At 37.7% G+C, this 24,309-nt stretch overlaps 1 protein-coding gene across 6 annotated transcripts in view; it reads left to right on the forward strand.

The window, feature by feature from the left end:
- Positions 1-3,699: 3,699 nt before the first annotated feature.
- NAXD (NAD(P)HX dehydratase) overlaps positions 3,700-24,309 on the forward strand; it is an 89,279-nt gene continuing 68,669 nt past the window's right edge. Inside the window, exon 1 of one of the 6 annotated variants that reach the window (XR_004232853.1) lies at positions 3,700-3,788. Coding sequence is in view for 2 of the 6 variants with exons in the window: in XM_031958713.1 (XP_031814573.1) it covers positions 21,025-21,133 (109 nt within the window). In the remaining 4 variants the exon portion in view is untranslated. Of the gene's footprint in view, positions 3,789-20,730; positions 20,927-20,951; positions 21,134-21,814; positions 23,022-24,309 lie in introns of those variants that run through there. The other 5 variants (XM_031958711.1, XM_031958714.1, XM_031958715.1 and 2 more) reach the window with 5 other exon arrangements.

Raw genomic sequence — 24,309 nt, forward strand, 5'->3', positions numbered from 1 at the left:
GAGACCTCCAGAAAAGCAGCAGGAACATTATAGTTGTTCCTCATGCTTCCCCACGAGGCATTCCTTCACTGACACCTTTCTTCTGGGTGCCATATTGCTGGGCACTGTATTGCTACTATTTCCCCATCCCCTCTCTGTTGGACTCTAGCTGGACTTATTTCAGGATCTACCCTTTCCCCAATGGAGAAGTAGGTTTTATCATAAATCTTTTATCTTAGAGCTTAAAGGCTGAGCTTCTGTTCTTTTAATAAAGTAGGTCCCTGTAGGCATTTCTATGCATAAATTGGTTATTTTGCTTCTTTTATAAAGCAAACTTTTCAACTATGAAAGGGGCTGTACTTCACATTCACGAGTGGGTTTCCAGGCAACTTATCACACATTTATTAAATGTGTTTATTGTGTCAGGCATTGTGCAAAATTCTGGGAATACAAATAGAAATAAAAAGACAGTCCCTGAACCTCAAGGAACTTATTTCCAGTGGGGAAATATTTTATTTAAAGAGAAGTAGAAAAGGTTAGGGAGAGCAGATGTTCTCAAAAGCATGACAAAGTAAAAAGTTGGAAGAGTAAAAGGTGAAGGCCAGAGAGGAATGAAAGCATGAATAAACCACGTCTGGGCTTTCTGAAAAAGACTCTCAAGAGCAGAAGGATCTTTCTGAGTGAAAAGGTTTCTGGGACATTAGGGAGAAAGAATTCCAGAGAGGGAATGTTGGAAAGAAATGAAAGAGTGATTTAATTATTTTTATTTGCACAAAAGTTTATTTTATTCCCTAAAGGTTCATTTGCTGTCCCAATTAACAAGCAAACCGACATTCAAAAGGGGACCTTACAATAAGCACTATTGGTCTATGGCATCAACTAGTAGTTGTACTACCCTCACTCTCTATATCCCTTGAACTCACAACAGAAACTCCCAAAGTATGATACCTCACGTATCCTAATTTACCATATACTAAAGTCACAAACTCAGATTCTTTTCTCATATTTTGTTTCTGTAATTAACCCTCTCAGAGATTTATTTGCAATGACAATAATAGTTTATTGTCCTGTAGTAACCATGTGCAAAAGACTAAAAAAACATTACCCATTATGATGAATGTGGAGAGAGAGAGAAAGAGAGACAGAAAGAGACAGAAAGACAGAGAGAGAGACAGACAGACAGAGAAAATTATCAACTTGTAGGGCATTTAAGAGGTTTTTGCTTATCACCTTCACTTGCATGTTAAAGATAGAAATTTAGAAGAAATCCTCCCAATTTAAATAAGCCTTTAAAAAAAATTCTTGCCCTTCCCTATTCATTCATTTGAGTAACAAGATGCAAAGGATCTTAGGATTACTTCTAGAAATTACAGGACCACAGATCATCATAGATTCTTTGGAATTTCTTTGCTTTTGAAACATAATTTGGTTTATTTATTTGTTTTAGTTGTTGACATGGTTATATGTTAAAGTAGATTTTTAAAATTTTTTCTTATCTAACATTCAGAACAATAAGAAAAATACCTAAAACTAATCAAATTTATTACTTATAATATTAAACATAGATGGTCTAATATCTCTCATCAAAAGAAAAAGTAGTTGTATAACAGATCAAAACCCAAACTCTATCAATACATTACTTAGTGGAAAAATTTAATCCAGATTGATATAATTTTATTATAATTAAGAGGTTACTCTAAAAAATATTATGCAATTGCAAGTTCAAGGAAAACACAGTGATATTCAAAGGGCTATAAAACTGTATATACTTTTTGATCCAGCAATATCACTACTAGGTATGTATTCCAAAGAAATCATAAAAAAAAAAAAAGGAAAAGGACCTACATATACAAAAAAATATTTATAGCAGCTCTTTTTGAGGTGGCAAAGAATTGGAAACTGAGGTGATGTCCATTGATAGGAAATGGCTAAATAAGTTGTGATATATTAATATAAAGAAATACAATTGTTTGATAAGAAATGATAAGCAGGTCGATGCCAGAAATATCTAGAAAGATGTATATGAACTGATGCTGAGTGAAGTGAACAGAAGCAGGACAACACTATTCACAGTAAGAACAACTTTTTAAGATGATACTATGATAGACTTAGTTCTCATTAATGTAATGATTTAAGACAATTCCAAGGGACTTATGATGAAAAATGCTGACCACATCCAGAAGAAGCATTATGGAGTTTAAATGCAAATTGAAGCATACTATTTTAATTTTTTTCCTATCACGATTTATCACTTCTGTTCTGAATCATCCTTTTTTTTTTTAATTAAAGTTTTTAATTTTCAAAAGATATGCATGAATAATGTTTCCACATTAATCCTTGCAAAACTTTGTGTTCCAATTTCCCCCCTTTCCCCTCACTCCCTCCCTAGATAGCAAGTAATCCAATATTATGTTAAACATGATAAAAATAGATGTTAAAATCCATATAGGCATATATATTTATACAATTTTTCTTGCTATACAAAAAAATCAGCTCAAAAAGGAAAAAATAAGAAAGAAAATAAAATGCAAGCAAACAACAACAAAAAGAATGAAAATGCTATGTTGTGATCCACACTCAGTTCCCACAGCCCTCTTTCTGGATGTAGATGGTTCTCTTTATCATAAGATCATTGGGACTGGTTTGAATTGTCTTATTGTTGAGAAGTGCTATGTCCTTTAGAATTGATCATCGTATAATCTTGCTGTTGCCATATACAATGATCTCCTGGTTCTGCTCATTTCACTCAGCATCAGTTCATGTAAGTCTCTCCAGACCTTTCTGAAATCATTGTGCTGATCATTTCTTATAAAACAATAATATTCCATAACATTCATGTACCATAACTTATTCAACCATTCCCCAGTTAATGGCATCCACTCAGTTTCCAGTTCCTTGCCACAAGGAACAATATTTTTCATATATGTATCCTTTTCCCTTTTTTATAATCTCTTTGGGATACAAATCAAGTAAAGACACTGCTGGATCAAAGGGGATGCAGAGTTTGATAACCCTTTGGACATCGTTCCAAATTGTTCTCCAGAACAGTTTTAAAATCCTTGTTCTTTTACATAAAGAATGCATCCTTTATGTAAAAGGAAACATTAGAAATAAAAATTATTTTTACATTAAAATATTTCACCAACATAAAAAAATATATTGTTGCTACTTCTTAATAACTTATGCCCCAGAGACTCTTTTTATCACAAAGTACAACTAATAAAAACAAACTAACATAGTAGCCCTGAAAATATGTTTCATTCTACACCTATAGTTCATCAGCTCTGTTAAGAGATAGGAGTTGCTCTGATATTTTGAGTGGTATCTTCATTTATTCAAGTTCTAAAATCTTTTAATTAACATTATTGTGCTCTTCATTGTGCAAATTGTTTTCTTTATTCTATTTGTTTTTCTTTGCATCTTTTCATCCAAGTTTCTTTAAATGAATGAATAAAAAAAAGCATTTAAGTATAAACTATATGAAAAGTCCTATATTAAGTAGTGAGGTTACAATAGACATTTCATGTACTCAAAACTCTCATATTCTAATGGGGGAGATAACATATATGTGAAGTTTCACTAAAATCCAGCAGCTGGCATTCGAGTGGGGCAGGAAATAGGAGCAATGCAATACCCAGAAGCAGGGAGTAACTATGATATCATAACCAGCAGAAAGTTGTCATAGAAGATACCTAGCAAAACCTCATGTGACGTATACCTCACAGAAATACAATGGCATTGCCAGAAGAAATCAGTGGCTCTGCAGCACTGAAGGAATGAGTTACCTACCCTGCCATGCATCTGCCCTGGTAATATGTGTTCCCTTATGCGTGTGTCCCTTAAATGTAATTCCTATTTGTGCCTTCTCCTACTGAAGGTATATGTCTTTATGGAAGGGAATAGGAGAGAATAAACATTTATCTAGTACCTGCTATGTGCCACTATACTGTTTTTAAAATGTATTTATATACATTTTTTCACTATTCTAATCACTTTTGTGATCTCATTTCCTCACAACAATTGGAGAAATTGAGGCAGATAGTGGTTAAATGACTTGCCCAGAAACATACAGCCAGTTGTCTAAGGCCAGATTTGAATTTTTCTTCTTGACTCCAGACTCAGGGCTCTTCCCACTGTATCGCCAGCTATGGGAGAAGATTCTCCAATCCTGTGGGGAAGATGTTCTGTTATTACTCTTCTTTATTATGTTATTGAACTAGTGTTATATGTTATTTCATTAAATGCCTTTTCTTCAAGCCAGTTGTTTCCTCTGTCTTGCTAGTAAGAGTAAACACATTGGTAAGGGATTATTAGCTATAGTTTTGAGAGATTGTTGACCCACAGAGGACTTTAAATCTGGAGCAGTTTCATGGAAGAAGAGCACCCCAGAATTACATCTCTATTAGGAAAAGTAAGTGCTCCTGAATTTGGATTACAAAATACCTGGATTTGAGTTTTTTCTTTGTTATTTACTAGTTCTATAATCACAGGAAGGTTGATTCACCTTTATGAAATGCCCTATAAAATACTTTTGATTTTTAATGACTTGTGACCTAAATATATTAAATGACAGTTTGAAAGGATATAACTCAAAATTTTTATCTTTCAGGGATCTTATCAAAATAGGACCTATAGACCTCAAGGTTAAACTGGCAATTATGTCTTCCTTTTTTTATCTCTCCTAATCTAGAACCTAACAGCTAGTTATCCTTAGACAGCTTAGTTATAAGTAGAAGAAGAGTCTTTGGTTGGGACATTTCTAGTTTCTAAAACCCTGACTCCATTCTGACACTGAGACATTCAGAAAGAAATGCAAGAAGCCATTTTACCAGGAAGGTCATTATAAGTCTATGATTTTGGGGGTAACAAAAGTTACCATAGATAAATATATGGAACATAATTTAGTTTAATTTGACAAACATTTATTATATATCTATTATGTACAAGTCACCATGCTAAAATTATAGATTTGAAGATGCATAAGACAATGTTTTTTGACATGACTTTCATTCTATCTTAAATTAAATAAATGTTTTGTTATATGTTTATTTTTTAAGCCCTACTCTTAGTCCTTCCATCCTCCTTCACCCCCAAAATCTTCTCTTTTAACAGTAGAATTAAATAAAACAAATTGTCACATGATGGTCCTATATTCATGGGAATTCACTGGGACTCAATTTCCTAGTATGTAAAATGAGAAAATAAGACTAAATGGCTTCCCCATCTACAGTCATAAGAAATATGCTCTAAATCACTCTTGATTAGAGAAAGGCAATTAAAACAACTGAAATACTACAGCACCCCTTTGATTGACTAACATGACAGGAAAAGATAATTATGAATGTTGGAGGAGATGTGGGAAAACTGGGACACCAGTGCATTGTTGGTGGAATTGTGAAATAATCCAACCATTCTAGAGAGCAACTTGGAATTATGCCTAAAGGGCTACATATTTGATCCAGAAATGCTACAACTGGGTTTATATGCCAAGGAAATAACAAAAGAGGGAAAAAGATAACTCACATATGTAAATATGTTAGTAAGCAACTCTTTTTGTGGTGGCAAATAATTAGAAAATGATGCACTTCAATTGGGAAATGACTGAATAAGTTATTATGATATATGAAAGTAATATTATATGATATGATCATATGAAAGTAATGAATTATTATTGTATAAAAAATGATGGACAAACTGACTTTAGAAAGGCCTGGAAAGATTTACATTAACTGATGCTGAGTGAAACAAATAGAACCAGGAATACAGTATACACAGTAACAGCAAGATTATGTGATAATCAATTATGAAAGATTTGATTCTTCTCAGCAGTTCAGTGATCCAGGGCAATCCCAATAAACTATGGATAGAAAATTCCATCTGCATCCAGAGAGAGAACTATGGAGAATGAATATAAATCAACGCTTGCTATGTTCATTTCTATTTTCTGTTGTTTTTTTCTCTCGTGGTTTTTCCCTTTTGTTGTAATATTTCTCACAAATATATATATATATATATATATATATATATATATATATATATATAGTACACCACAAAAAATAAAACAATAAAAATGTAAAAAGAAAAAGACTAAATGAGTTCTAAGATACCTTTCAGCTCTAAATCTATAATGTCCAACAGTATATGCCTCGTTCTGTATATCCTTTTCTCTTCTGAGAAGACAGAACTGTAATGAGTTCTTAGTCAACTATCAACAAATCAATCATCAGATATTTATCAAGAGTCTACTATACCCTGAGGAATTCTTTTTTTTTTTATTATTATTATTATAACTTTTTATTGACAGAACCCATGCCTGGGTAATTTTTTACATCATCCCTTGCACTCACTTCTGTTCTGACTTTTCCCTTTCCTCCCTCCACCCCCTCCCCATGATGGCAAGCAATCTTATACATGTTAAATATGTTATAGTATATCCTAGATACAATATATGTGTGCAGAACCAAACAGTTCTCTTGTTGCACAGAAGAATTGGATTCAGAAGGCAAAAATAACCCGGAAGAAAAACAAAAATGCAAACAGTTCACACTCATTTCCCAGTGTTCCTTTTCTGAGTGTAGCTGCTTCTGTCCATCATTGATCAATTGTTACTGAATTAGATCTTCTCTTTATCAAAGATATCCATTTCCATCAGAATACATCCTCATATGTATTCTGATGGAAGTGGATTTCTTCAACAAAGACAAGATCTAACTTAGTTTCAATTGATCAAGGATGGACAGAAGCAGCTACACCCAAAGAAAGAACACTAGGAAATGAATGTAAACTGCTTGTATTTTTGTTCCTCTTCCCAGGTTATTTATACCTTCTAAATCCAATTCTCCCTGAGCAAAAGAAAACTGTTCAGTTCTGCACACATATATTGTATCCAAGATCTACTGTAATCTATTTAACATGTATGACTGCTTGCCCTCTTGGGGAGAGGGTGGAGGGAGGGAGGGGAAAAATCGGAACAGAAGTGAGTGCAAAGGATAATGTTGTAAAAAGTTACCCTGGCATGGGTTCTGTCAATAAAAAGTTATTTAAAAAAAAAAAAAAAAAGAATACATCCTCATACAGTATTGTTGTTGAAGTGTTTAATGATCTCCTGGTTCTGCTCATTTCACTTGTAAGTCTCTCCAAGCCTCTCTGTATTCATCCTGCTGGTCATTTCTTACAGAACAATAATATTCCATAACATTCATATTCCATAATTTACTCAACCATTCTCCAATTGATGGGCATCCATTCATTTTCCAGTTTCTAGCCACTACACAAAGAGGGCTGCCACAAACATTCGTGCACCTACAGGTCCCTTTCCCTTCTTTAGTATCTCTTTGGGGTATAAGCCCAGTAGTAGCACTACTGGGTCAAAGGGTATGCCTAGTTTGATAACTTTTTGGGCATAATTCCAAATTGCTCTCCAGAATGGTTGGATCCGTTCACAACTCCACTAATAATGCATCAGTGTCCCAGTTTTCCCCCATCACCTCCAACATTCATCATTATTTTTTCCTGTCATTCTAACCAATCTGACAGGTGTGTAGTGGTATTTCAGAGTTGTCTTAATTTGCATTTCTCTGATCAGTAGTGATTTGGAACACTCTTTCATATGAGTGGAAATAGTTTCAATTCATCATCTGAAAATTGTTCATATCTTTTGACCATTTATCAATTGGAGAATGGCTTGATTTCTTATAAATTAGAGTCAATCTCTATATATTTTGGAAATGAGGCCTTTATCAGAACTTTTAACTGTAAAAATGTTTTCCCAGTTTGTTGCTTCCCTTCTAATCTTGTTTGCATTTGTTTTGTTTGTACAAAGGCTTTTTTAATTTGATATAATTAAAATTTTCTATTTTGTGATCAGTAATGGTCTCTAGTTCGTCTTTGGTCACAAATTCCTTCCTCCTCCACAAGTCTGAGAGATAAACTATCCTATGTTCCTCTAATTTAGTTATAATCTTGTTCTTTATGCCTAAATCATGGACCCATTTTGATCTTATCTTAGTATACGGTGTTAAGTGTGGGTCTATGCCTAATTTCTGCCATACTAATTTCCAGTTTTCCCAGCAGTTTTTGTCAGATAATGAATTCTTATCCCAAAAGTTGGGATCTTTGGGTTTGTCAAACACTAGATTGCTATAGTTATTGACTCTTTTGTCCTGTGAACGTAACCTATTCCACTGATCAACTAATCTATTTCTTAATCTATACCAAATGGTTTTGGTGACCGCTGCTTTATAATATAGTTTAAGATCAGATATAGCTAGGCCACCTTCATTTGATTTTTTTTTTCATTAATTCCCTCGATCTTTTGTTCTTCCATATGAATTTTGTTGTTATTTTTTCTAAGTTATTAAAATAGTTTCTTGGGAATCTGATTGGTATAGCACTAAATAAATAGATTAAAGAGTATTGTCATCTTTATTATATTCGCTCGGCCTATCCAAGAGCACTTAATATTTTTCCAATTATTTAAATCTGACTTTATTTTCATGGAAAGTATTTTGTAATTTTGCTCATATAATTCCTGACTTTCCTTTAGTAGATAGATTCCCAAATATTTTATGCTATTGACAGTTATTTTGAATGGAATTTCTCTTGCTGTTGGATTTTGTTGGTGATGTATAAAAATACTGAGGATTTATGTGGATTTATTTTGTATCCTGCAACTTTGCTAAAGTTGTGAATTATTTCTAATAGCTTTTTAGTAGAATCTCACCTACAGGAATTCTAATTATTTTTTATTTCCTGCTTTATAAAACCTTGTTGAGAAATATTTCAGTGAAGTAGAGCTTAGAATGAGAACTGACCTTGATTTCCTACTATGAGAATTAAGCTTGATTTCCTACTTTGCCTCTCTGAGGGCAAGCTCAGATGATAATGTTTGGGGGCCTGATTTCTTACTTTAAAATAGAGTTAATGATCTATATTTTAGTTAAATCATAGCACTATTAGGCAGCCCAAATGAGAGACAGCATATTGTAGTGGAAAGGGTTAGATTTAAAGTCTAGGTAGCTGAGTTCAAATCTTGATTCCCCTGCTATTGCTGTGTGACCTTGAACAAGTCTCTCTAGTTCTGTAGTCTCTTGAACTTCCTTCCTTTTAGAATGAAGAGCAAAAAAGAAACACCTCTAAGGTCCTTCTAATTTTTTTTTCAATGTTCTTTGAAATCAGATCTGTGAAAGTTCTTTGGGAATTATAAAACATTTAAGTTATTTCTAACCTGAGCTCAAAAAATATCTTGAACGAAAAAGACATTTTGGAATTTGTTTTAATAAATAACAGTAATATGGGGGTGGTAACTTTGTCTAAGACACAGTAAATGCAGATCTTTATTCAATAAGGCCATAAAAATATTGTAAGCAAGGGAATTGCAAATCTGCCTGAAGGCTTATATAAAAAATACACAACAGCTCTGCAGCTATTACCTTAAAGATTTATACTCATAAATACTGGATACACTTTCCTGGGCATATGAAGATGTTATTAGATTCTTTCCAGAGGAAAGTTATCAGCACAAGCAAAAGAATTCTATTATAAAACACCCTAGACGTGCTGGGTTCAGTGATATGCAAGTCATGCTAATTACTCAATTGTTGATCAAAATATTCTGGGGAAATTCTTTTATTGGACTGATATCATCTAGAAGTCACTCGAGAACTGAAATAACATTTTTTTAATAGTCACATTTTATTTTTATTTTATACAAAATACCAAAAATGACATCATCTAACATGATGACTCAATTTATTCAATAAATTTGCCTCTTAATTTATTTTTGTTCAGTTGTATCAGTAGTGACTAACTCTTCGTTACTCCATTTGGGGTTTTCTTGGCAAAAATATTGGAGTGGTTTCCCATTTCCTTCTCTAACTCTTTTTACAGATGAGGAATCTGAGGTAAACAGGGTTAATTTACTTGCTAAGTAAAAGCTAGTGTCTGAAACTAGATTTAAACTCACATCTTTTCTGATTCCTGACACTGCATCACCTAGCTACCCTCTGAGTTTGGATGAGCTCAGAACACACCTTATACCGTTTAAGCTTGATACCTAGATGAGGTGAGAACATTTTTCAATTAAACCATCACTTATAAGTCCTAGAATAGGGATTCTTATCCTGGGGTCCATAGACACCAAAAGGGAGCATTCATAGATTTCAGGGTATCTGTGAATTTGGATATGGAAAAAAAAAAAAAAAAACACATCTTTATCTTTACTAACTGAAATGAAATTTGGTATTTCTTTAAATTATGAATGTAGATTCAATTTCATAAATTATTTTGATAAAGGGCTCATAGGATTCACTATTCTTGCAAAAAAAGTCCATGACACAAAGATTAAGAAATCCTGATTTAGACCAAAGACTGAAAGGTCTTAAAACAAGAATCATGTTTAGATAGATCAAAATAATCTGGTCACGTCCCACAGGGATTGCCTATAAATTATCATGTGAGTTGAGAAAGGATTGAATTCTAGAAATTGGAACAAATATGACTTCTTATCATTTACTACATAGGAACATCCTTAAAGGGAGGGTTGGAGTAAAAGCTTTGCTTTTCCCTTGGCCAAATCTACTCTTCCTCTTTTCAATATTGTTGGGTTCATAAAGGTATATGAATGGAAAGAAGGGGATGTATACAAGAAATGTTTCAAGGACAGAGACAAAGTTTGACAATGGATTGGATATGTGGGCTAAGAGAGAAAAAATCATTGAGATTGAGAGTCTGAATGATTGGAATCATAGTTGTATTCTTAACAGTTTTAGGAAAGTTGGGAAGAGGAAAGAGTTCGGAGAAAAAGACAATGATTTCAATTAGGCTATGTTAAATCTAAGACATCTATGCTATATATAAATCAAGATGTCCAAAGGGCAATTGTGTGCCTACTTGTGTGCATATGCACAAACACACAGACATATCAAGGAATCACCTGGATAATCTGGACAGAAATGATGATTTCATCTAATGGGATATGATGAGATCACAAAATGATCAAGTACAGAGCAAAAAAACAAACAAACACGGCCAGGACAAAAGCTTGGGGATCACTTAGTGGTGTGTGGAATGGATGCTAGACCCCCTTTCCCAAATTAACTAATGGGAGACATCTTTAGGTACAAAGAGAAAGCATTTATTTAGTCCCTGCAGGGAAAGGCCCCCCACACATCCAGGAGACATCTCAGCTCCCAACTTGTGCTCATCAATTTGACCAGCAGGAAGTAGTAACTGGTTAAATAGCAAAAGATCCAAGCCTTTTCACTGGATAGACTGAAAGGAAGTAACCATCATTGATCAATGGTCACTTCTTGTAACTTCCTGTCACTAATTTAGGGTCTGACTTTAGAGACCTCTAGGCCTTGAGACCATGTAACTTCCAGCATCATAGGGCCCAAGACCTCATCTTCCTGCTCTAAAGACCTCTGGGAATAGGGGTCACGTGACATGGGCCTATACTTTGAGAAAACTGTACCCCGTTAGTCCCATTGAGTGGGCATATCATGGAGAAAGAGCCAACCGGAGGGCAGTGTCATAAAAATTCAAAGAAAAAAAAGTATTCGAAGGAGAATGTGATTTAGAATTGTCGAATGCCATAGAACAATCAAGAAGGATGACTAAGGAAAAAGTCATTAGTATTGACAAGAGGTCACCCAGTTGATGGCTTCTTTTTTTTTAATCATGTACTGAGACATAGAAGGGTTGAGATGTGTACCTATGTGAAGAAGGATTATCCTTAACGATAAAATTAAGGATCTTTGAAGTGTTGATTTAAATATTTAAAACACAAGACTACTGAATATGGACAGCTCCATTTTCATTCTTACATATACTATGTATTATAGCAAAAACTAACTTTACATTACTTAGTGATAAAAATACACAGAGCTACATACTCCGTTGATTAAGGATGTTGTATTGAGATGCATTTCTAGTTGGCAAGTCTTCCTAACTGGAACTGACTTAATTATAGAACACTTTCATTTATCCTCATTAGTGATCTGACATTCAAATAATAGATAGCTAGGGTGTAAACAGAACAAGCCACCTACAAGAAAATACCATGTAAACATGCAGATACGCAGAGCACTTAGACACATCCTGAGAAAGTTTTAACTCTGTAATATAAAATTAGTTCTAGTTCTCATGATTAAATAAATAAATTTAGCCAGAGAGTTAATGGAATATGTCATAACTTTCTATTTTTTAGGGGGGGAAGTGTAGATCAGTGATGCAAGGCTCTCCTGGTATATAACTTTTCACAGGTATAGGAAGCTTTAAAAAAAAAAAAACAACTTTAGTCTGGGACACTAAAAGATGATATTAATGGGGCACAAGGGTATAGAAGCGCCAGGACTCTTTCCATATGAGTCACCAAATAATGGGGCATGGGAGTTAAAACCCAAAAATATATTAGGATTTCTATCTGATATTTTGAAGTGTCTAAAAAGAATTTGTAGGCTGAGACCATCTCTAAATCTAGAGGTAAATGTTTCATTACACTGCTAATGTAATGTAATGTAATGAGCTAATTTCCATTAGGGAATTTAGTGATTAACAAGGGGAAAAACTTGGACTAAATTCCCTAGGGAACTTGCAATTAACAAGGGATAAGACGCCATTAAAGCAGGAGTAGTGGGCTAACCCTCAAAGGAGTTAGCTAAGAAGTAGGGTACCAGAAAGTTCTTTTATAAGAGAAAAATAATTTGGGAGATTGACATAATTTGACCTTCTGATTAGATACTGTAATTGTGGAGTCATGATAATTTTGTTAATTCAAGGAATAGAACAAGGAATTTAACCAAGGGCCGACTGCAATAAAGGTCCACTTCAAGATAACAAAAGACCTAAAGAATGAAAGGCCCTGAGGTCCCTACTCACCTCTGGGTGTAGCTTGGCTTCCTAACTGTTTACAGTAATTCAGGTCCTCTCCTGTAAATAATGTTCTTCTTTATGATCTGCTCAGTTACTAAGGACCAAAGACACTATCAATATAGTTGGCTTAAAGTCACTTAGCAAGAATCTATCAAAATACCTAGGTTTTTATGCCTTTCTCATTATTGTCAGAGCAGTGGACAGAATGCCAGGCTTGGAATTAGAAAGACCTCAGTTAAAATAGGAAGACCTGAGTTCGAAAGCAGCTTCAGAATTTTATTCACTGTGAACCTGTAATAGAACTATGCCCCCTGATCTTTGTGGAGGGTGGACCACCTGGCCTGGGGAAATTCCTAAAAATGATCCCCACCCACTTGAATCTCCCTTGGAAAGCTACCTGGTTTCCCATGGGAATCTCCCACTTCCCAATTGATCTTCGAATCATTTTAGTCTGGGAAACAATCACCACCCTTTATTGAATTGAAAATTAGCCCTTAATGGCTCCCTAGCCCCAAACCATCAAAGGCTAATAAAAAAAACTACTCTGTACTTCAAACCTTTGCTAATTCTTATCTGGAAATGGCCGTCTGGGGAGTTGTTTCTCAGTGTAATAAACCCCCCCCCCCTTTTTTTTTTTTTTTTTGCCAAAAAACTCTCCTGCAGATGGGTACTATGAATTCTTTCGCAAAAACCTGCGACATGGGCCTGGAAAAACCCCATCAGTATTAGGGTCTCTCTCACCTCTCATTTCTTACACCTCAACAATCCTATATAACTATTTTGCCTTAGTTTCCTTACCTATAAAATTGGTGAGATTAGATTCGGGGACCCAAAATTATGAAATTAGGGTTCCTGGTGATCAGGGAGTTAGGTGATGAGGTTTGTGGCAGGTTTAGGGTTCAGGGTTCAGGGAACCAAATGAAGGGGTTTGCTCCCTTCAATCCCCTTTGGATTTGGTGCAAGGAAGGGAGTTGTGGGAACCCTCTTCTGGCAGCACAGATTCTTAAAGGAATTTATGAACCCAAAAAGCTAGACTGATAAAAAGAAGTTTATTATTGGCCTTTGCTATGCATAAATAAAAAAGATTGAATCCCTTAGTGGCAAAGTCCTGACAGAGAAGTGAAGTTTAGCAGAGAAATCCCAACAGAGAAGTATAAAGTTTTGTTAAGGAAATAGGTGAGGGAGATAAAGAGAGGGTAACGCTGAAAGAGAATATTATTTCAGCAGGCAGAGTTTGCAGCTATGCCAAGGATGGTATATTAGGTCCTCTGTAAGGACTGAGCCCCACGTTGCTGTTTTTATAAGGAAATGTGAGACAAAAGTTCCAATTGAATGAGATTCCCTCAATGCTATCATTGCCCCCAAGCCTAGATGAGACCACTTACTGGGAGTGGTTTTTGAGCCAACAATAGGGGTAGAAAAATCTTGGAATTGAATACTTAAAATAGTGGCATCAAGATAAACCACTTTATCTTGGTTCCTTGGGGAGGGAGGATTAAAGGAGACATTCTCCTTAAAGGAGTTTTAGAGAGTTTCGGGGCTCCCTCATCAAAATGAGCTGGAAAAAGAAATGGCAAACTGTTCCAGTACTTTTTGTCAAAAAAAAAAAAAAAAAAAAAAAAACAAGACCCCAATTGGAGTAAGGAAAATATAACTGAAACATTCGAACAACAATAACAAATTAGCATAGAAAATGATACCTAAATGTTAGCTATTTATTACTACTATTTTGTTTGATAGTCTTACAAAATTATATTAATATTCTACAACTCTATGGAATTTTAAAAATGTATTACTCAAGTATTTCATTCCTTTTATCATAACAATCTAGTAAGATGACATGAAAGAAAAATTGTGTGGAGCATACAGAATCTGTGAGCAGCTTTTTTGTGATTTTTGTGATTTGCTACCAATATTACTTCTTTTTTTCCTACCATTACAGTAGCATCATCAGGGCCAATTTCTCCTTCACTTTTCTAGGCAGGTATCCAACTGAAGATGAAAACCAGTTCGCACATTACATTATTCTTGCTTGGGTAACCATCACTGCTTGTATTATCATAGAACATTTCAAGTCCCTTATTTCTAAAGCAATACACTTTACAGAAATGTTTTTTGCTTACTGACCCAGTAATGTATTTGTTGTAGTTAGCCAAGCAAAGAATTTTAATTTCACCTTGTTTCTTAAAATGGTGAGTTGGATCCAAAACAAGAATTCAACTGTACAGCCCTAGACATGGAGTTAGGAAGACCTGATACTAGCTATATTACACTAGACAAGTAAATTGTCTGCCTCAGTTTCTTCTTCTCTGTAAAATGGGGATTAAAATAGCAGCTACCTTTCCTGGTTGTTGTGAGAATCAAATGAAATAATAATTTTAAAGTGCTTAAAACAATGCCTGGCATATAACAGATGCTTAATAAAAGCTTATTTCCTTCGTTGTGGCCTGGGCAAAGACACCAATATGGAAAATGAAATATTAAAGGTGAGGATCCCTAAAAAAAGGTTAGTTGGCCAGCTTGGAGAGTGTGTGAAAGATAGCAATGTTCAATAAACCCAGAAAAGTACATTGGGGCCAGACTTTAGTGTGGATCTTTTGAGTAATCAGTCATGCATCTTGTGGCTAGAGCCCATATTCAATTTAATATCTATTGTGAGGCCATATAATTCAAATTTGTTCAATTCAACAAATATTTCTTAAGCACATATCATATTGTAAAAGACACTATGTTAACAGTGTTTGAGAGTCACAGTTTGTAGTCAGATTGAAAGAATTCAAGAAGATTCTCTTGTCTCAAGAGACTTCATTATGCCAAAAAAAAAAAAAAAAAAAAATTGGACTGATCTCTAAGGGTAGCAATTGGAGAAAATTTGGGAGGGTTTTATATATTGAAAGTCTGAGGCTTCACTTACAAGCTAATAGCCCTACTAAGTTGTGAATTGAAAAAAAAGAGATAAGGAAGACCATAATTTAGGGAAGGAGATAAATAAGACCTATTACAAAAAGACAAAGTCAGAATGGAAGTTCTAAAGAAGGCAAATAAGGCGTAATAGATTAGAGATTTTAATTGCTCCACATTCCTTACCTTCATCAGCTAGATATTCAGTTTAGAGTGGATCCTGGGTTGCAATCCTTTATGGGGGATACTCTGGTAAAAACAAAACTACCTGCCCTCAGGAAACCTACAAGGAGCTCAAATGCGTGAGACAAACTAGGATTAAATTTCCACAACACAGTTAAAATTAAATTCCTCAGAAACTTTGAGCAGACAATGAGAAATGATGAAAAGCTAAGTTTCCATAGAATGTTGTACGTTTCAAGGTAATTAAGATAATAAGAATCTCTGACTAGTGAAATTTCAGGAGAAATTGACGTGGCTGCAGAATTCTGATGGAGGGGAGAGTGTCTATACTAGAAACTAAATTACTTATATTGTGGGGGGTAAATGACAGGGAGAAGGTTTTTCTATATAGCGCTAGCTTAAGGAAGCTCAAGCAGAGTATCCTCTTCCACATGGAGCAATAACACAAATTTACACACAATAGGTCGAGGAAGAGGCGGTTCCAGGGGCGTTCCTAGGGTGTCGGAGGAACTGTTCCTCTAGACAATTAAAGACGAAGTGGGAGAGACTAACCTAGAAAAGCTTCCTTTGGCTTTTGTAAGGCAGCACCCCTTCTCGGGGGAGTGTTCCCGATTCTACTGAGATTCGAAGCCTAAGATCTTCAGTCTCTCTCACTCTTTCAATAAAACATCACAGACTTGAAATTTTGTCTGGGGTCTTGTTTCTAACAAATTTGGGACACAAAGGCAACCGTAAAAACAAACAAACAAACAAACAAAAAACCCATAAATAACAAGGAAGAGAAATAAGTAATAAGAGCATTTGCAACATTCAGGTGCACATGAAAGCCAGATCCTGTGCCAGGTGGCTCATAATGCAATCTGCCTTTAATGTTTATAATTCTTTCACCCAGCAGGGGAAAGAAATACCAACTTCTATTGTATAGTGCTTCCTGCGCAATAATGTTTATCTCTTGGAGAATCTTTCTTTAGGCAGCCTGACCATTTGAGACAGGTTGGGGAATGGTAACAAAAGTCTTACTTAAACTAACACCAATAAAGTCCTGCACTGAATGCTGGGTTCTGAGATACCATGGTCATATTACTTCATAAAGCTCTCCTTTCCCTTTTTGCTTCGCCCAATCATGCTTTACCAAATAAATAAATAAATAAAAAACTCTTACATAACTCAGGTTTATCTGGGCATTCCTAGTTCCCAGTTTGCCTAAATGGGGCTCGATGAACTCCTGACTGGTGGGGATATAATCCTCCTCTTTGCAAAATTTCAGTCTTTGAGGAAGGAAAGATGATTTCTTCCTTCTTGGTCCCCAAGGAGCACCATCCCAGTTTCAAATCTAAAACCTGCTTCTCTCTTAAGCCACAAACACCTTCAATTTTCAGGACGTCCATGTTGGGTTAGCTTAATGTCCACTGTATAGGAACAATTTTGAATACTTTTATTCAGCCTACTAGTTTATCTAAAATTTGCATAAATTATATCTACTAGCACTGATCAAATGATAGTGTTTTTTGAATCTTAAGTCAATGAGAGCAGCTGACTGGATAAAGTGCCTAACCTGGAGGCAAGAAGACTCATTTTCCTAAATTCAAATCTGGTCTCAGACACTTTGTAGATTGTGATTTTAGGCAAGTCACTTAATCCTGTTTGCCCTCCTGTTTCCACATCTATAAAATGAACTGGAGAAGGAAATGGCAAACTATACCAGTACAACAACCCACAGAATTGCTTCTAAGATTCCAGGAGGAATAACAGGGAAAGGAACTTCCTTCCCCTGTCACACCAGTTCAATTTTCACTGGTCCATAGAGCCTTCACTATGCATAAACGGGGATCTTTATCTTCTGGGTTCAGGGAATAAGATTCAGCAGAAACATAATAGTTGGAAAAGAGGAATGACTGGCTCAGTCTCACCAGTTTTAAAGATGAGCAGCCAGCTGCCATTTCCATCCATACAACAGAGAACCCAGAGGTTTCCATGGCAGGCAATCCAGGATAGTTTAAGGAAGTAATCAAAATTATTGCATACTTTAAAGTACAGTACTTGTATAAATATATCAATGTATTTAATTGAAAAAAAATTTAAATCAAAGTCTTGAAATGTTAAACTAGCATTGAATTTTCTCGAAAGAGGAGCATGCAGTTGAAAGATTAATTGTACTGGGTTCAGACATAGATGGCATTAAGAGAATAGGTTACTATTTGGAGGAAAGGCCCAGAACCTAGACTTGGAGAAATCCGGAATTTTTGTCCTCCAATAATGACTGGATGCTCCCCACCAGCCCTCCCCCCTGAGAAATAAGAGTGGAGGAAGTCTTCCAATTGGCACTGGGGAGCTATATTTACCCAGTCCTTCCTTTCAGTAGAGGTTTCTGGCCCTTTAACAAGAAATTCAGTGGAGCAATGATTAATAATTTTTTTCTTTATAGGTTTTTGTCTTCAATTGTGATGAATTTTAAATATGAATTAAAATATAAGCTAATAAAAATACTCCAAGTGATCTTTGTAAAATTTATGTGGACTTACTGTCTTCCCCTGGCTATTATCAGATGTAACCAATTCTCTTTATCATCCTCTATTGTCTGTTCTCCAGCCTCTGAGTGTCTTTAAAGAACCTTTGAGATAATTGATTAGTATATCTTTTGACAGGTCTAGGACCTGGTCTGCCAGGTGCATTCTATCTGGCTCCTTGATCTCTCACTCTGAGTTCCCACCTTTATTTCCCAGGTTTCCTTGAGAAACTCCTGAAGCTTTATTTTCTCTATAAAAGATTTGCTCTTGAAGATCTTTGCTAAGGACTAAGCCCTGAAATGGGTTTATGAGTTTCACTCTTTCCTCATAGTGCCTTCCCTTTAATGGTTTCTTTCTCCTTACTATAGCTAATTCTGGTTAGTTTGATAAACTTTGGCTCTAACCTGCCAGTCAATGGCTTTAGTCCCATATCATAAAAATGTCCTTTCTCCTGGAACTTGTCTTTTCCTTCCTCACTATATGCTCTCCCAAATCTTATTTCATATTTGCCAATCCTGGTGCCTATTTTAGCTCTTTTTCTGTCTTTAACTTCTTCCCCTAAATAAACCTACTTTTTGGCATAGAGAATGGCCATTGTAAATCTGTCACAGTTTATTTCAAACTATGAATTGCTACTCCTACCTATCAAAACTGTTTTGATACCAGGAAAAGTTGAATACTTCCTAACTCTTTTCTAACAGAATCCTAAATTTGTGGGTTGGCTCAGATTGATGAGGTTTAGATTTAGGGAAGCAAAATGAAATTAGGGTTTCTAGTGGTCAGGGAGCTAAATGATAAGGTCTAGTGGCAGGTTCAGGATTCAGGGAAACCAAATGGAGAGGTTAGGCTTCCCTGCAACCCCTTGGGATTCGGTGCAAGGGTAGGGAGTTTTGGGGACTCCCTTCTGGCGGCACAGACATTTTCTGAAAGAGAGTTTACAGACCCAAAAACCTAGATTGATAAGAGGTTTATTATGGGGATTGGAAGTAAGGCTAGAAATCCTGACAGAGAGGTATAAAGTCTAGGTAGGGAAAATATATGAGGGTAAAGAGAGAATGACACTGGAAAGAGTATTCCAGTGGACAGAGACCCTTGGCATCCCAAGCATGGCATAGCATGGCATGTTTGGAACCTCTGCAAAGAGAGGGTTGTAGTTTGGCTCTTCTACAATAGGAGCTTTGGCCACAAGCTGAAGGGGGCTCGTGGGTGGAGTCCCAGGTTGGCTCCTTGCTGGGTTTCAGCTTGAGCTGGAATTTGAATCGAATTCAATGAGTTTCAGGACTGAGTCTACCCTACCCAGGTAACAAGGATGAAATTGTTTGTCCCCCGGGGGCGGGGTCCCTCACTGAGGCAGAGTTGAAGGAAATTTTTTTCCTTTAAGGATTTTTAAAGTTTCAGGGTCCCCTCTTCAACATGAGGCATAAAGTAAATGTTCAAACATCAGACTAAGCTTCCTGACTCTGGAATTTCTCTCCCATGTATGCAACAGAAACTCCCTCACCCTGGAAATTCATTGTACCTCTGGATTTCTCATTCTGGAAATATCCTTCGCCCTTGTGGCCACTTCCTTTGATGGGCTGGTTCCTCCTAGAGCCTCCATTTAAAGAGAATATCAAGGCCAGCCATGTCTTTATTCTTCTTCAGCTTCCTTTTAGGTGTTGAGGCAGCTAGTGGTTAACTGGATAGGAACCTAGACCTAGAGTCCAGAAACTCTTAAATTAAAAATCTAGCCTCAGGCACTTACTGGTTGTGTGATCTAAAAAAAGTCACTTAACTGCTTACATTTGTTTCACCTGTAAAATGAAAAACTTACAGGACTCATTTCCTGTACTTCTACTCTATATGCATCAATGTATCTATTTATTTACATCTTTTCTCCTTTATTATTAAACTCTTGGATGACAGGAAACGTTTTGCTGATTGCAATATGTATTCCTATAGGGTTAGCACAATGTCTGGCACATATTAGATGCTTAATAAATGCTTGCTGGTTTGACGGGTTTGTTTACAGCATAGCTTTTAAATCTTCCTACTTATTTTCTAAGTTCTGCACAACACCTTTTCCATATCCATAATCTCCCCAAAGCAAAATAAAACCACTAAACTAAAACCACCTAGCCAAAAAAAAAAAAATCACAAAGGAGAACCAACAAGCAATACCTCGGCTTACAGGTTTCTGTAATGAGCTTCACAAATAATACTATGGGGGGAGGGGAGGGAAGACTATTAATCGTAAAAGCTCGAATAGAATTCTGTCTGTAATGTCAATCGCGAGGGTGCCGAGGCAGTGATTGGCTGAGGGAGGTTGCACTCCCTCTGCGGGAGAGCCAGAGAAAAGAGCCAGGCTTCGTTTTGGAAAACGTGCTTCCTGCTGGCAGAGTTTGGACAGCGGCAAACCCGGAAGAACGCCCCAATGATCGTGATTAAACGCTTCTGCGGTTTGTTAGCCCGAGTTGGTCCCAAGCCCCCTACAGGCGTATTAGGTAAGAGAAGATTCAGACCCCCCGTTGGGGGAGGGGATTTGAGACTGTGTTTAAAAAGAAAGACACCGTTTCCAGGCCTAATTCGCTGTCCGCAGGAGATGATAATTTGGGGAGAAACTAGGGCTAGAGCTGTGGGGGTCTCTCTAGCGGCCGCGGCCGCGGCGCTGTCGGCTCTGCTCATCCGTCATTGGCTGCCGCTGGATTCAGGTACACGTAGCGGGCCTCTCTCTCTCTCGGATGGTGGGGCGGAGGTCAGGGAGCTAGCACCGTGGTCCATTTGTTGCGGAGCCCGACCAGAAGGGCCTGCTAAGGCACGGCGGGGGAGGGGAGGCGCGCTGGAGTAGCCCCCAGCTGTGGATTCCGAGGGGTGAGTGGTTTCGGAGAGAGGAGGCTCCGGGACGTGTGGATAGAGGAGATGTGAGCTAAGAGATAGGCTCGATTAGCCTTATTTCCTTCTGAAATAACCTTGCCCTTCCCACGGCATTATAGCCTCCTTCCTAGATTCCTGCTGCGTTTCTATTCGAAGCTAGGGAAAATGGCTGGGGCATGTATTCTTTAGGGCGGTGTGTGGCCTTCGGGTGTCGGCTGCGTGGGGGCACTCCCGGCCTAACCCCTCTTTTCCTGGGGTTGCGAGGAGGCGGGGCGCTCCCTGCCCCCACGCTGCAGAAAGAGAGGCGGGCCGCTCGGGGCGAGTGCCTGAGCGCTGGGAGGTTGGCGCTGGGGCGTGCGCGCTGAGGTAGGCCGTGATGACGGAGCTTCAGGGACTAGGGCGGGCAGGGGGAGGAGAAATGTAAATGAAGGGGTGTGTCTGTTTACTAATTGTGGGCTGGGAACTGAGGCTTTGCGGAGCGTGCCAGCTCGCGGAGGTCCCGGGGAGGGGGGGAGAGCTGTGGTGCGCGCCGCTGGGATAAGGGGAGGCGGGTACCTGGCGGAGCGCGCTGCCAGCGGCGCTGCCGGAGGGTGCTCACGCTGAGCTGCGCTCTCCTGTCGCCGCAGGCTGAGGAGCTGGGGACAGAAGTAGCTCAGCCCAGGACGGATGCTGAAGCCCTGGGCACGGGCTCGAGATGGGACCAGCTCGGGGCGAAAAGGCTGGGTAGCCAGGGTGGTAGCTGCTGTAGGCTAGGCTGGACCATGGCTAAGCTGGGGAAACGCTGGGTTTTCGCTGCCTCGGGGAAAACGGCGAAGAAACCTGAGGTGGCTGTGTTCTCACAGTAGCTTAACCTGTGTTGGGAGAAGCTGGAGCGCCGCTACCTCCACGCTGCTTTTGAACTTTGCTCCGCACCCTAGCTGGAGTGTAGGACTGGGAAAGAGGGGCAAGCTGCCCTCTCTCTCTTAAGGTTCCTCATCCAGAAGTGTAAAACCTCAAGGGGGGTTGGGTCCCATGACTTAACGCTTTCTGAATTGCCTGTTTGCCTCCTTGTGCCCTGCAGTCAGCTCCCTAGCGCAAGGTTTGATGTGCTTGTGATTACCTTTTACTCCCTTCTTCCTTTCCCCGCTCTTTTTGCTCGTTCTGCTACACCCCGTGTCCTTCTCCATCTGGAAGAGGACTGATAGGAAGGGGCCACTTGCTTTTCTCCGGGACTCTGTTCTGGGGAAGAGACGGAGTAATAATGACCACCTTACTGTGCTCTGACTTGGAAACCCTGGGCATCTGGGGCAACTTTCAGAATGGCTGTGTGTACTCGGACGTGGCCTTCAGTGACGGGGAAATGGGTTTCACCCGATCCCTAGAGCAGAGCGGGCCAGCATCCTAAGGCTTGAAGTGGCCTTCCAAGCAAAGGACCGCCTCAAGAAGAGCATCATGCGTGCAAACTCTGCTAGTACTTCTACAAGATGGACTGCATCTTCAGCTGAGAGTTCCCGGACTAGGAGAAGAACCTTGTGCAGACATGATCCTGAGGCAGCTATCGAGGCAGGCATGAGAGACAGTAGAAGCCTAGGAACTATGGACAGACAGCATCCTAAGGAGACGGGGCGAGATGGATGAGGCAGACTGATGTCTTTCTAGAAGAAGTTGGGCAAATACTTTTCCTTTGCCCAGTGTCCCATCAAAATGGAACATCCCCCTATCACCATCAGGTGCTGCCCTGCAGTGGTGAGTATTGTGCCCAGGACCTGGGTATCTTAGATGAGGTTGGGGCAGATAAGTGGATGCTGAGGGATACCATGATACCTGGGGGTCTCTTGGTTAACTAGATTCTACAGCGTTCCCCACCTCTTACTGCTGTCTTTACCTAGTGCTAAATAGGATTAACCACTAGACTATTTCTAAGGGGGAAGAGGTCCCATTGACTTTTAGAAATAGTTTAATTTTTGTTTCTCTAATTGTAAGCCTTATATTTCCTTCAATCTACTGTTTGATATGAATTTAAAAGGGATTATCATATCTTTTTAAATTATCTTGTTAACTATGGACTATACAAGGTGACTTGCAATTTTTGATTTTTTTGGCAATTTAGTTTCCTCATTGACTTGTAAAGTCAACTTGTAAAGTTTTTACAAGTCAAAACTTCTTTCAGGAACAGCTGGTTGGTTATACTCATTCCATCTGTTTATTTATCTTGACCTAATCATTAGAAAGCTCAACAAGTTTTATTTCAGTGATAACTTTTAATGTATTTCACATGTATTTGAAATTTTATTTTATTTTTTTAAACTTTTTTTGTAGTTAGCTGGGAGGAAATTTCCCTGAATATGTTTGAAGTTTCATTTAAAAAGTTTACTTGCCAAAAAACCCCTAAAATATTTGAACTCCAAAGTCCAGATTAATAATGTCTTGACCCAAGTTTGTAGGCCCCTGGGGTTCTCCTCTTATTTCAGACTAGAGAAGTGGGAGAAATTCTTTTTCTTTCTTTCTTTGTTTTTCTTTTTTTTTGGCTGAGGCAATTGGGTTAAGTGACTTGCCCAGGGTCATACAGCTAAAAAGTGATAAGTGTCTGAGACCAGATTTGAACTTAGATCCTCCTGACTTCAGGGCTGGTGCTCTATCCACTGTGCCATCTACTTGCCCCAAAGTGGGAGAAATTCTTAACAAAATTGATTAATGCACTTTAAAATTTGTAATTTGGCACACATAAGAGGAAAAGGGAGTGATTACCAAAGCTTGCACCTTTAAAAAAAGTTGGAATTTATTGGCATAAATAATTCTAGAAAGCAATCCAATATAAGTGTGTACACATTCCTGACCTTTCATTATCCTCTTTTATTTTTTAACCTGATGTTTAATTTTGATTTTTTCTCCCCAAACCTCCAGTTATCATATTGATATGGCTCATAAGAAGATGTTTGAGTTGCCTTTTCTCAAATCTTGTATTCCTTCAGAAAGCTAATGTTTATACTAAAGTATTTCTGAATACAAATCCAATTAATTTATGAAAGTAGAC

This window comes from Sarcophilus harrisii, chromosome 3 (genome assembly GCF_902635505.1).
Source record: "Sarcophilus harrisii chromosome 3, mSarHar1.11, whole genome shotgun sequence".
Taxonomy (NCBI): Eukaryota; Metazoa; Chordata; class Mammalia; order Dasyuromorphia; family Dasyuridae; genus Sarcophilus; species Sarcophilus harrisii.